This window comes from Camellia sinensis, chromosome 13 (assembly GCF_055761805.1).
Source record: "Camellia sinensis isolate YWXY chromosome 13, ASM5576180v1, whole genome shotgun sequence".
NCBI lineage: Eukaryota > Viridiplantae > Streptophyta > Magnoliopsida > Ericales > Theaceae > Camellia > Camellia sinensis.
In genome coordinates, this window is record NC_138973.1 from 35,343,220 (window position 1) to 35,358,682 (window position 15,463).

Sequence of the window (15,463 nt, forward strand, 5' to 3'; positions counted from 1 at the left end):
AAAGTAAAAAATTTGTGAAAAAATATTTTAAAAAATTAATAAATACATAAAAATACAAAAAATGTACTGAATTCTTGTATTTTTAGTATTTAGTGAATTTTTAAAAGATTTTTTTTACATTTTTTTTTTTACTTTTTAGGTGTATTTATGTTAGGTGTGTCTAAAAAGTAAAAAAATTACTTAAAATATTAAAAAAATTCAGTAAAAATAAAAAAACACGGAAAATAAGAAAGTAGAATTTTTTAAAAAGTATTTTGGAAAACTGAAAACCAAGCATGGTGATTTTTATGCAAAAACAATGAATTAATTAATACTATTATCAATGTTCAATATCATATTATCATCACAGTATGGATGTAACTTCCTGGAAAGAGTCTCATGTAGTTGCCACTAAAGAAATAGGGAAAAGCAATTTGCATGTTTTGAAAAAAAAAAAAAACAGATTTTATAGCATATGCATGAATTTAATACTACATTGCCACACAAATCAACGGAACCTCAGTTGACAAGGAGCATCACAATTTCCCAGTTTAGATCACCATTTCCTCCTAATTATTATCCCGTCAAACAAGACAAAAGCCTACTGCAAAGAGACGCTCAAAACAGAAAATGGCTGAAACTGCAGTGTTCCGTTTACTAGCCAACATTGCACCCTTCCTCCAAGAAAAGGTGAATTTGTTGAGCGGAGTTCGGCAAGAGATTGAATTCATCAGAGATGAATTCGAGCGCATGTCGGCTTTCCTCAGAGTTGCTGATGCTAAGGAAGAAAGTGACCCCCAACTCAAAGTTTGGGTCAAACAAGTCCGTGATGCTGCTTATGACACTGAAGATGTTCTTGACAAATTCAAGCTTCACCTTGCAGATCATCATGGCGACGGATTCGGTGGTTTTGTTCGTAAGATCTGGAGCTCCATCAAGACTTTAAAAGCTCGGCGCCAAATTGCTTCTGAAGTACAAAGAATCAAGTCCAAGGTCATCAGTATTTCCCAAGGACATCAGAGATACCATGATAAATATGGTACACTAGAGCAAGGTTCAAGGTCCACTTCTGTTAACAATGCATGGTATGATTATCGTGGCGATGCACTTCTACTCGAAGAAGCGAAGCTAGTGGGTATTGAAAAACCCAAAAGACAACTGATTGGGTGGCTAGTCGAAGGAGGTCCTGGGCTGAAAGCAGTTTCGGTGGTGGGAATGGGAGGCTTAGGCAAAACAACCCTGGTTAAAAAGGTCTACGATGATGCAACGGTGAAGAAACATTTTAACAGCCATGCTTGGCTCACTGTTTCCGAGTCATTCAGGGCCCAGGATCTCCTCAAAGACATGATTCAACAACTCTTTAAAGAAATCATGCAACCAGTCCCTGTTGGAGTTGAAACTATGAGCATCGACAAGTTGAAATTGTTGGACAATGTTCACTGTATTTAAAATGATTTAATTCTGTTGTGTACAAAACAACAACAAGAATAAAAGAAATAGAGAAAAAGAGAGAATTTGTTTGATTACAAAAATCAAACTCGAAATAATAAATTATATAAATAAAAAACAGATTTTATTTTGTTACAAAAACAAAATTAAAATCTGAATAAATAAACAAATAAAAACAACACTGAAAGTAAATTAAATAACTTACTTGATTTAATTTCTTCGAATTATTTTTCTGATCAAGTCCAGTGTTTGACACTGTGTCCTTAAGACAGATTCGTCCTCTCCACGGTGCTTTCAGAATTTGGACGTCTATCTCCCAGGATGAAATGATCTACCACAAACAATAGCAGCACTACTAATTGTTTGCCTTACGAACACACTAAGTGTTTACACTCTTTCTTTCGGAAATAAAATGCAGCAAGATGAAGAATAGAAAACAGAAGTGAAATACGAAATTTCTGAATGCAAAATATCAAATGAGGGTGGTCCTATTTATAGATGTGAAGGTGACTCTTGGATTTGAAATAAACAGGTATGTAGCTCTTGGTTTTGAATTGAACAGGTATCATACCTGTTGGGTTTTGAATTCAAACAGATTTGAATTATTTCAAACAGATAGTAAAACGGGAAGGGCCCTGTTTGGGTGTGCATTAATTCCAAAACAGTTTATTTCTGTTTGAAACCGGGAAGGGCCCTGTTTGGATGAACAAAAAATCCAAACTAATTTAATTTGAATTCTGGATTTTATTTTAATAAAAAATAAAATTAAATTCAAATGTTTTTGGCCCAAAAAGATTAGAAGCCCAACCACACACCACGCACCCGCGCCCAAGCCCAGGCCCAGCCCAGCCCGCCCGACCGACCGGACGGACGGCGGCGGCGGCGCGCGCGCGCGTGTGGTGATTTTTGGGTCCAATGGGTCTAGCCCATTTTGCCCATAACCTCTCCCTCTAAAACACTTGGGTACCCCTTGGGGCACACCCCAAGTATCTCACCCTAAGCCTTATAAACCCTTTCAAAACCTCCCACCAAATCAATGTGGGACAAGCCAAATTACAACCTTAAGGAATTTCCACCAAAACTCCATTTCCATGGAGCACACTTTGGCTTCAATTTCCCATTCACTCGGTAATGGTTTTGAGCAACCAAATATACCACGTGAATCACAACGCGGCATAGAACGCGTTACCACTTTGACCCGAGTAAATTGACACTCGGGGCCCACCTAAAAAATAGACCAAACTTGAGGAAAAAATAACCATTCCAACAATCCCCCACATGAATGGAATTTGATGACAACGGAAATGCAACAAAATGCAGACTTTAACGAAAGAGTATAAGTCGAAAATATCTTGCATCAGGATAGGTAGTTTTCGGCTTTGAACCTTCCCTAGTGATAACCTATCGGACTTACTGGCTAACCAATGGACGCGATGCCTTGAATTGTTCAGCCGTTTGTGTAAGCCAAGACAATAGATTTCACACAAAATATCTTCTAACACATCGTGGTTCTCACTGTTGTGTTCATTTTGGCCTTGAACGCACCTGGTTTTCATAAGTGTTTCTAGAGAATTTAGCCTCTTCATTCTCATAGAACCGGCCCCAGTTCAACACTCATATAGGTGATTCTTATTGTGAGTATCTCTTTATACTCGTCTTGATTTTATGCCTTAATCAAGATATAAGTAATCATTAAAAGCAAAGCTTATCCTTATACCTCTGCATACAACATATGTTGCAGATATCACTCTCACCATAGGAATGGGTAGGAATTTTAATCCCTTGGTGATTTCTGGCGAGCCATACATAACTTAGTTGTCCCTTTGAACTTAGTTCTTGGGATCTCCAGTCATATAAGTAGGGTTACCATTATGACGACTCTTATGTAATAGGCTTTAATCCCATCCCCTTCGATGAACTATACACTAGCTCTTTTGTCAAACCTTTTGTTAACGGATCCGCAATATTCTCTTTAGATTTTATATAATCTATTGAGATTATTCCGTTTGACAACAATTGCCTTACGGTATTATGTCGACGACGAATATGTCGTGACTTACCATTATACATATGATTCTGTGCCCTGCCTATTGCAGATTGACTATCACAATGAATGCAAATAGCTGGCACAGGTTTTGGCCACATTGGAATGTCTTCTAAGAAGTGACGAAGCCATTCTGCTTCTTCACCTGCTTTGTCTAAAGCAATGAACTCGGATTCCATTGTGGATCGTGCGATGCACGTTTGTTTCGTGGACTTCCAAGAAACAGCAGCGCCTCCTAGAGTAAAGACATATCCACTAGTGGATTTTGAATCTTTAGTATCCGATATCCAATTGGCATCACAATAACCTTCGAGTACTGCTGGATATCGAGTAAAGTTCAAACCATGATCACGAGTAAATCTTAGATATCTAAGAACTCGAATGATCGCTTTCCAATGGTCTTCTCCAGGGTTACTAGTGTACCTACTCAATTTACTTATAGCATAAGCTATATCAGGACGAGTACAATTCATTAGGTACATTAGGCTTCCAATGATTTGGGAGTATTTTAACTGAGACACTGCATCACCTTTATTTTTCGATAAATAAAGACTGATGTCAACAGGTGTTCTAGCTAAATTCAAATCATCCTTGATAAATTTATCAAGAATTTTCTCAATATAATGAGATTGATGTAACGCCCTCAAAATAATAACATTAAACCCATCAAATAGGACATGCATTTGCATTTAAACTAACCGCATTCCTTCATTCATTCGAATTCCATTACATAAGTATTACATGTTAACATCAAAACAAAATGCCCTACGGGCTTACAGCTTTCCAAGTTAACACTTGGTTTCAACAAAATAGTACTAACTCGTTTACACATTAAGCCCTTGGCTTGAGGTTACATGTAATACATCAAAAGTAAAACAACTACACTATGTCCGCCTCTAGCCTCCCAAGCTATGTCCTTGGAGGTGGCATGCTTCCTGCACCTGAAAATGATATTCCCATATAGGGTGAGCCACAGCCCAGTAGAAATACACTAAACCAACCATGGACAATGACTAAAACATTAGCAATTGATAATTGGTCAACACTGATACAATCACATAAATTACATATTTATGTCAACGACTTACAAGTCCCAATTACTTTTCATTTTCCCTTTTTCAACAGATAAGCATGCTAGCTCTATCATCATTTCCACAGATATGTATAAAAACTATATCTCACATTCAGATAAGCATAAAAGCTATATCCACATTCTCAACAGATATGTATATCAATAATATCCACAGATAAGCATACAAGCTGTATCCACATTCTACAACAGATATGTATATCAACAATATCCACAGATAAGCATACAAGCTGTATCCACACTTCACAAAGATAAGCATATGAGCTCTATCTTCACTTCTCTAGACAAGCATATGAGCTCTGTCTACGGAGTTCATCCCCTATCTCCTCCCAATACCTATCCGGTTTAGAGGTACATCCCCTATCTCCTCCCAATACCTATCCGGTTTAGAGGTACATCCCCTATCTTCCCCTAAACCGCGGAGTACATCCCCTATCTCCTCCTCTACACATAACGTATATAAACACATTGGTTCTATATACAATCACACAATACACACAATTAATGTATTCTATCAACCGTCAAGTTCCATGACACATTCCATTGATTAGTTTCCGTTTACCTAATCATCATGCATTGTCTACAACAATCTCGACTATCCTCCACCGATAGCCCAAAGCAGTTATTTCTAAAACAGAAAATAAATGCACAAATGGATATTCAATCAACATTTCATTTCCTCATTTCTCACCAATTAATTATCCCAATTAATTAAACAATGTAATTAGGTCATTTTCCATAATTACCATTTCAACCCTTAGGTCCCATTTTCATCAATGATTTAACATTCATTCCATTTCTCTATGCCAAACATGCATCTAGGTTTATTATGAATAAAACCCCAACTTTTGTAAAATTACACAAAAGCCCCAAACTTTCACAAAATTACCAAACCAAGCCCAACATCTCAAAATACCAAAATTTAAAGACAAAACCCATAGAGAGGAGTAGGTTATCCCTACCTCAAATTCGGAGTCCCAAAGGAGAAGACGACAAAACCCAACGTGCTCCAAAACCCGTGATTTTCAGATTAAAATGTAGCCCTCGACGATCAACAACTTTTTTGTAAAGGCCAAAGGTGAGTAAATCACTCTTACTAGATCAAAACCTAGAGAGAAGGTAGAGTCTAGAGTGAGAGGCTCAACAATGGTGATTTGGAAAAAGTAAGAGAGAGAAGAGAAAGTGAAAAAGTGATTTGAAAAGTCACAATTTCGGGACTTTAACCCAGGTCTCCGCTCGAGCGTAAAACACCCCGCTCGAGCGGCCACTCACAGACTTCCGCTCGAGCGGCCAATCTCCCGCTCGAGCGCAGAATGCACTCGCCCAGCACTTTTGCAGAACCAGGCCTCCGCTCGAGCTCCCAACCCTACGCTCGAGCTCACAACACTGCACAACAAGATACTGGATGGATGTATTCCCCGCTCGAGCGCCAACACCTCCGCTCGAGCGGACAGGCCAAAAATCTGGGCAACTAGTTTTGGTTTCTAAACTCAACCAACCTGAAACAAACCTGCCCAACACATCCCATAACTCAAATACTAAGTAAAAAGGATGCAAACAAGATGATAGACAACTACCAACATCCACGGACACATGTCCGGATCACGGTATAACAAGGGTAAACCCGGGATCGCTATATTGAGATAATGCATATCCGTCAGATGTTTTAGTAATTTTCATTCCTAATATAACATCTGCGACCCCCATATCTTTCATATCAAATCTTTTGTTAAGCATCTGCTTAGTTGATTTGATCATGTTTTGACTGCTTCCAATGATAAGCATGTCATCCACATAAAGACAAACTATGACATATCCTTGGTCAGTGTTCTTAACATAGACGCATTTGTCACATTCGTTTATCTTAAACCCATTAGTAAGCATTGCATGATCAAATTTTTCATGCCATTGCTTAGGTGCTTGTTTTAATCCATAAAGGGATTTTACAAGTCGACAAACTTTCTTTTCTTGCCCTGATACTACAAACCCTTCGGGTTGTTCCATATAGATCTCTTCATTTAGATCACCGTTTAAGAAAGCTGTCTTAACATCCATTTGATGTATTTCTAAATTAAACAACGCTGCTATAGCAATAAGCATGCGAATGGATGTTATTCTTGTCACAGGGGAATATGTGTCAAAATAATCCAGACCTTCCTTTTGTCTGTAACCTTTAACAACAAGTCTTGCTTTATACTTGTCAATTGAACCATCTGCTTTCATTTTTCTCTTGAATATCCATTTATATCCAAGAGGTTTAGAACCTGGTGGAAGATCCACCAATTCCCAAGTATGATTTTGCATAATGGATTCAATTTCATTATTAACAGCCTCTTTCCACAAAGGTGCTTCAGGACCTGTCATAGCTGCCTTAAAGCTTTGAGGTTCATTTTCTAACAAGTATGTCAGAAAATCTGGACCAAAGGATTTTGATGTTTTTGCTCTCTTACTCCGTCTTGGTTCATCATTAGTTAAATCCTGTTGGTCGAGACTATTACTAGTCTCTTGTGTTTGATTGTCATTAGTCTCTTGACTTTGTGTACAATCATAAGTTCTTTTCTGTGAACTTAATTCCTGTCCTTTCTTGTAAGGAAAGACATGTTCAAAAAACACAGCATTCCTTGACTCTATAATAGTGTTCACATTTATATCAGGTATATCTGATTTATAAGTCAGAAATCGATATGCACTACTATTCTGAGCATAACCAATAAACACACAATCTACTGTTTTTGGTCCAATTTTAGTCTTTTTAGGAACAGGTACTTCAACTTTTGCCAAACACCCCCACACTTTGAAGTATTTGTAGGAAGGTGGTCGACCTTTCCATAATTCATAAGGAATGCTTTTGGTTTTCTTGTGGGGTATTCTATTAAGAACATAATTAGCAGACAATATTGCTTCCCCCCACAAGTTCTGTGGTAAGCCTGAACTTAGTAATATGGCATTCATCATTTCTTTTAAGGTTCTATTCTTCCTTTCAGCAATTCCATTTTGCTGTGGAGAATAAGGGGCTGTAGTTTGGTGAATAATGCCATATTGTGCACAAAATTCATTTAATGGTGCATCATACTCACCACCCCTATCACTTCTAACCATTTTAATGGTTTTACCAAGTTGATTTTCAACTTCTGTTTTGTAGAGTTTAAACATTTCTAAGGCTTCATCTTTACTTCTAAGTAAATAAACATAACAATATCTTGTGCAATCATCGATAAATGTTATGAAATACTTTTTGCCACCTCTAGTTTGAATAAATTTTAAATCACATACATCAGTATGAATTAATTCTAGAGGTTCGGTTTTTCTTTCAACCGATTTAAATGGAGCCTTAGTTAGTTTCGCTTCTACACAAATTTCACATTTATGATTAGGATTAATTTCAAACTTTGGTATATAATCTAAATCAATTAATCTACGCAAAGCATCAAAATTCACATGTCCTAATCTACCATGCCATAAATTTGACTCAAGAATATAAACAAAAGATGTGTTATTCTTATTCATAGCAACTTTCGGTACAACTGTCATTACATTTAACTTAAAGAGACCATCACTCATGTATCCCTTACCAACATACATACCACTCTTTGTTAATACAAATTTATCAGACTCAAAAACAAGCCTAAAACCATTTTTACTTAACAAAGACCCAGAAACTAAATTCTTCCGGATGTCAGGTACATGCAGTACGTTGTTGAGGGTCAGTTCTTTCCCTGATGTCATCTTCAAGATTACTTTCCCTTGTCCAGCCACAGTAGAAGTAGAAGAATTTCCCATGAAAAGTTGTTCACCATTTGCAGCCTCATTGTAGGTAGTGAACATCTTCTTGTCCGCACATATGTGACGAGTTGCTCCAGTGTCAACCCACCACTCTTTGGGATTTCCAACCAAGTTAGCCTCAGACACCACAGCAGAGAGGTTGATGTCATTCACTCCGTCAGAGATGTAATCCAATTCTGTTACATTGGCCTGATTGGTGGTCTTCTTACTTGTACTTCCATGATTCTTCTTAGGGCGGCGGCAGTCAGAAGCTCGATGTCCAGTTTTGCCACAGTTATAGCATTTTCCTTTGAACTTCTTGCTACTATCGCCTTGTTTAGGACCATCTCCAGTAAACTTCCTCTTTTTGTTATGTGGTTTATGAACTTGTTCAACCACATTTGCCTTGGACTCAATGGGATTTTTCCCATTCCTCTTTTCAGCCTTTCGGTTATCTTCTTCAATTCTTAATCTTACAATCAATTCATCCATAGTCATCTCTTTGCGTTTATGTTTTAAATAATTTTTGAAATCTTTCCAAGCCGGTGGTAACTTTTCCACTAAAGCAGCGACTTGGAATGACTCGCTAAGAGACATACCTTCTGAATGAATATCATGCAAAATTATTTGAAAACTTTGAACTTGAGATATTACCGTTTGGGAGTCTACCATAACAAAGTCCAGAAATTTACCGACGACAAATTTCTTCGTGCCGGCATCTTCTGTCTTGTATTTCTTCTCCAAAGAATCCCACAATTCTTTTGCTGTTTTCAGAGGACTGTATACATTATACAGCATATTGTCAAGGCCATTTAGGATGTAGTTTCTGCACAGGAAATCTGAATGTTTCCAAGCATCTATAGCGGCAACAACTTGCCGATCACTTTCACCCTCTTTAAGTGCTGGAGCCTCTTCATGGAGAAACCGGGCCAAATTAAGAGTTGTAAGATAGAACAGCATCTTCTGCTGCCATCTCTTAAACTCGGTACCGTTAAATTTTTCCGATTTTTCTCCATGATTGATTGGTACATGAACATGGTTCTGGATAGGGACCGATGTAGGTGTAACAATAGGAGTACCACTGCCAGATGCAGTTTCAGTTGTAGTAGCCATAATCTCTGATTACAAAAATCAGAAAATATTAAAACACAAATTAATTTTCTAGTTACTAAAACCAGAAAATAATTATAACAACAAAATAATTTTATTTTCCTTGTTACTAAAACTTGAAAAATAAAATATCACAAGAATTTTCTGTAATACCAAATAATATTCTGAATTGTTAATGACACCAGTATCGTACTACTAGTAGTTGTCAAAGAAAAGAGACAGTATATTACTACTATCTGTCAAATAGCATAAATCACTATTTGTTTTTCCAACCAGAATATTAATTTGAAAACACAGAAAATTAAATACAATGAAGATACCCAAAAAGGATTCTGTCTTAAGATTGTTGGACAATGTTCACTGTATTTAAAAGGATTTAATTCTGTTGTGTACAAAACAACAACAAGAATAAAAGAAATAGAGAAAAGAAGAGAATTTGTTTGATTACAAAAATCAAACTCGAAATAATAAATTATATAAATAAAAAACAGATTTTATTTTGTTACAAAAACAAAATTAAAATCTGAATAAATAAACAAATAAAAACAACACTGAAAGTAAATTAAATAACTTACTTGATTTAATTTCTTCGAATTATTTTTCTGATCAAGTCCAGTGTTTGACACTGTGTCCTTAAGACAGATTCGTCCTCTCCACGGTGCTTTCAGAATTTGGACGTCTATCTCCCAGGATGAAATGATCTACCACAAACAATAGCAGCACTACTAATTGTTTGCCTTACGAACACACTAAGTGTTTACACTCTTTCTTTCGGAAATAAAATGCAGCAAGATGAAGAATAGAAAACAGAAGTGAAATACGAAATTTCTGAATGCAAAATATCAAATGAGGGTGGTCCTATTTATAGATGTGAAGGTGGCTCTTGGATTTGAAATAAACAGGTATGTAGCTCTTGGTTTTGAATTGAACAGGTATCATACCTGTTGGGTTTTGAATTCAAACAGATTTGAATTATTTCAAACAGATAGTAAAACGGGAAGGGCCCTGTTTGGGTGTGCATTAATTCCAAAACAGTTTATTTCTGTTTGAAACCGGGAAGGGCCCTGTTTGGATGAACAAAAAATCCAAACTAATTTAATTTGAATTCTGGATTTTATTTTAATAAAAAATAAAATTAAATTCAAATGTTTTTGGCCCAAAAAGATTAGAAGCCCAACCACACACCACGCACCCGCGCCCAAGCCCAGGCCCAGCCCAGCCCGCCCGACCGACCGGACGGACGGCGGCGGCGGCGCGCGCGCGCGTGTGGTGATTTTTGGGTCCAATGGGTCTAGCCCATTTTGCCCATAACCTCTCCCTCTAAAACACTTGGGTACCCCTTGGGGCACACCCCAAGTATCTCACCCTAAGCCTTATAAACCCTTTCAAAACCTCCCACCAAATCAATGTGGGACAAGCCAAATTACAACCTTAAGGAATTTCCACCAAAACTCCATTTCCATGGAGCACACTTTGGCTTCAATTTCCCATTCACTCGGTAATGGTTTTGAGCAACCAAATATACCACGTGAATCACAACGCGGCATAGAACGCGTTACCACTTTGACCCGAGTAAATTGACACTCGGGGCCCACCTAAAAAATAGACCAAACTTGAGGAAAAAATAACCATTCCAACAGAAATATCTGGTTAATAATTTTCTGCAAGAAAAAAGGTATGTGGTTGTTTTCGATGATGTTTGGAATGTAAAAGATTGGGAGGCTATCAAACACATGCTGCCTGACAAAAATTGTGGTAGCCGTGTCATTCTTACAACTCGTTTCGCCGATATAGCTTCTACTTGTTGTGAAGAAAATGATGGTGATGTTTATACCTTGATGCCGTTGTCCTCAGAGGAGTCTTGGACACTGTTTTGCAACAAGACTTTTCGGGGAGACTTATGCCCTCCAAACTTGAAGGGAATTTCTCTTCGAATCTTAAAAAGGTGCGAGGGATTGCCCCTTGCAATTGTAGCAATAAGTGGTGTTTTGGCTACAACGGATCAGAGCAGAATAGACGAATGGGAAATGCTTTATCGCAGCCTTGGTGCTGAATTAGAAGGCAATGACAAACTAGAGAGTATGAAAAAAGTGCTCTCTCTCAGTTACAATGATCTGCCTTATTATCTAAAGATTTGTTTCTTTTACTTGAGCATTTTCCCGGAGGATCAACAGATATTGTGCAAAAAAGTAATTCGACTTTGGATAGCAGAAGGATTTGTGAATGCTATTGAGGGGAAGACAATAGAAGAAGTTGCAAATGGCTACCTCAATGAGTTATTCAATAGGAGCTTGATTCTAGGGGCAGAGAGAGATCCAGATGGAAGGCCTCGTGATTTCCACATTCACGACCTGATGCGTGAAATTATTGTTTCCAAGGTGAGAGAGCACAACATTGTAACAACAATTTGCAGACAGGGCTCCAGGTGGCCGGAGAAGGTCCGCCGCCTATTGATCCGAAGCACCTCGAATAATATAGAATATAGCAAGCGTTCTTCTCGACTTCGTTCTCTGTTTGTGTGGGGGCCGATGGATTCATTCCCTATTGCATCCTTGCGTGAGTTGTTTAGAGGTGGTTTAAAGCTGCTAAATGTGTTAGATTTGGAAGGTACACCATTGGAGATTATACCAGATGAAGTTTTTAAACTGATCCATCTAAGATACCTTGGCTTAAGGGATACAAAAATAAAGATGGTCCCAAAGTTGATTGGGAGGCTTGAGAACTTGGAGACCTTAGATCTACGAGGAACCTATGTGACTAAGCTTCCTGCTGAAATCCTACGCCTTCAGAAATTGCGCAATCTCCTATCATTTCATTTTAAATCAGGAGGCATTTATTTTGAATTTGAAGATTTTAGTGGCTTTAAAGCTCCATCTCAGTTACGAAGTTTGCAATCACTACAAGTGCTGTGGCTGATAGAGGCAGACCAAAGAAGTGAAGGTGAGGTTAGTATAGTGAAAGAGCTGGGGAGGCTAACCCAACTAAGGGAGTTAGGCATTGGGGATTTAAGAAGAGAAGATGGGGTGACTATGTGCTCTTCCATTGAGAAGCTCAGCAATCTTCGCATATTATATGTAATTTCAACAAAAGAGGATGAGATCCTTGATCTGCAATCTCTGTCTCTAATTCCTCAATTTCTTCGAGAGTTATACTTGTATGGACTTTTGGAGAAGTTTCCGCACTGGATACCTTCTCTCCATGGCCTTGTTTGTTTAGTTTTAGGGAGGAGCAAGTTAAGAGATGATCTTTTGCAATCCCTACAAGAATTACCCAATTTGGCTAAGCTTACACTTGATCAGGCGTATGAAGGGGAGGGATTGTGTTTCAAGGCAGGAAGTTTTCAAAGGCTTAAAGATTTGCTTCTTTGTAAATTAAAAGGATTGAGATGGGTGAGAATGGAGAAGGGAGCAATGCCCCACCTTGAAGCTCTAAGTATCAGAAATAGTGAATTGATGGAGGAGGTCCCCTCAGGCATCGAACATCTAACCAGCCTCCATACGTTTGAGCTTGGTGATATGTCCAAGAAATTGATTTCAAAGTTAGATCGAGAAGTACCAGATGGGGATTATTGGAAAATAGCGCACATCCCTCAAGTTAGAATTTGGTACTTAGAACCTGGTCAAAATAAGTAAAGTAAAGTTTCTATGAAGAGAGAGGATGAGGAAGGAGAAGAGCTCTCTCTAGATTGGATGAGTACCATAGTAAATAACCATTTTCCCTCCTTTCTTTCATTTTTATTACATATTCAAATGATGATTGATTTTCTTCTTGATCTAGATGATAATTGGTAAGAGTAATTGATTGCACTTTATTTTTACTTATTTAGCTCCTATTTGTTTGCAGTGGCCACCCTAAATTTTTATTTTAAGATAGACATTCAAAAATTTAAACTTTATAAATCTTTTAATTTAGACTTTTTTAAAACACAAAAAAAAAAATCTAATTAATTGATATAATTGTTTCAAAAATTAAAATGTGGATACAAAAACTTTTATATAATTGTATTTTGTGTTTATCACTAGTATGATAAAATGTGACATTTTTTCTTGTAAAGTCTAATTTCTTTGTAGTTAATTTGTGTAGTAAGTTATGAAATAAAATTTTGATCTTTCAATGAATTGGGAACAAAAATAGGCGTAAGATTTGAGATAAGAAATAAAATACATATTAAAAAAGGGATTAATTACACTTTTCACTTCCCTAGTTTGATTTAAATTTTACTCTAGTCTCTATAATTTTAATTTGAACAATTTACTCCCTATATTTTAAATCTAGTTTCAATTTAGTTCTTCCGTTTACATTTTTGTTAATTTTGTCTACGTGTACACCTTAGAAAATTAACAAGTGTCTAAAAATTGTTGGTTTTAACCTTCAATTTAAACGAAAGAACCAATTTGAAATCTTAGAAAATTAACATGTGTCCAAAATTGTTAATTTATTTTGTCTACATGTACATCTTAGAAAATTGATAAGTGTCTCAAATTGTTATTTTAACCTCCAATTTAGACGGGAGAATCAAATTAAAATTAGACTTAAAGTATATGGATAAAATTGTACAAATTGAAATTATAGGTACTAAAGTGAAATCTAAGTCAAATTGCAGGGGTGAAAAGTTTAGTTAACCCTATAATATATTGAATTATTGTTTAAAAATTTATATATACTAGAGAGAATAAACAGAGACAAAGAAGAATATGTATATAAACTTAAACCACATATATTAGGATAAATTACACTTTGTCCTTTTTATGTTTAGTCATTTTCTCACTTTGGCCCTTGAAGTTTGATTTTTTCCACTTTGGCCTTTCATATTTCAAGTTTTTCTCAATTTACTCTTAAAACTAATTTCTGTTCAAAACTAGATAAAAAAATGTCACATTAACTGCCACATAACATAAAAAATTATTATATTAATATTTGAGTTTGTATAGAGTTGAGTTACATATTATAAAATATTTTTATATTACGTGACTATCAATATGTCATTTTTTGACTAATTTAAATTAGTAAAAACTTAAAACATGAAGAGTTAAAGTGAGAGAGAAAAAAAAAATATTTAAGGACTAAATGAAAAAATGACCAAAAATAAAAGAGGTAAAGTGTAATTTACCCTATACATTAAGAGCATTAATGACCACATTTTTTTACCATATTTTGTTTATCTTCTCATATGCCAACACTATATTAGTAAGAAAAATGATTCGTCCTCCTAATTTTGCCCCCCCCCAATTCCCCCCTCATTGATGTGGAATTAAGGGGCTAAAGATGAGAGAGAGTAGAGATGACAATTTGAAACCGGCTCGACGGGGATCTGACCCGCCGACTACGATTTAAGCAGTTTTTTCCCAAAAAAAATCTCCAACGAGATGGGGATAGTATTCAAAAATCAATCCCTGATCAGTTTTGGGCCAGAAATGGAGATAAGTGTCCCAGCCCCGTACCCGGCCCGTCCCCATTCCCGTTTGTCCCCGAAGTGAAATTACTATTTTACCCATATATATATATATATAAACCAAACCTTCATCCTCATCTCACTTCTCTCTCTCTCTCTCTCTCTCTCTCTCTCTCTCTCTCTCTCTCTTTTTCTCTCTTATCTCTATTCTCTCTCTCTCTCTTACTCTAGCACCTCTCATCCTCCTTAGCACCACCGCACTGTTCGCGATGCGCATCGTCCTCCTCCGTCGTCACAGTCATATCATCCATTGTTCTCCTTCGTCGTCGCAGTGGCAGTCACCCTGTCGTCACAGTCGCAGTCACCGATCGTCCTCCTCTGTCGTCGCAGTCGCAATCGCAGTCGCAGTCACAGTCACTGATCGTCCTCCTCCGTCGTTCATCGCCTCTGTCCATGACACAAATAAACAAATCTCAAATCTATTTGTGTATGCATGTATACATGTATGTGTGTGTAGATCTGCCCAATTTTTTTTTTTTGTAGTGGATCTGTTGATGATTTTGTTGATATTGATGTTGAAAATGAAACAATTGGAAATGATGATGATGATGTTGTTGATGGTGTTATTGAAACAGAT

General features: G+C 36.9%; 1 protein-coding gene across 1 annotated transcript; it reads left to right on the forward strand.

Moving 5' to 3' along the window:
- Positions 1-309: 309 nt before the first annotated feature.
- LOC114318670 (disease resistance protein RPM1-like) lies at positions 310-13,210 on the forward strand. The gene is made up of 2 exons (XM_082901943.1): positions 310-1,413; positions 11,075-13,210. The coding sequence occupies exons 1-2, from the start codon at positions 610-612 to the stop codon at positions 13,064-13,066; spliced, it is 2,796 nt and encodes a 931-aa protein (XP_082758069.1). The 5' UTR covers positions 310-609; the 3' UTR covers positions 13,067-13,210.
- Positions 13,211-15,463: the final 2,253 nt, after the last annotated feature.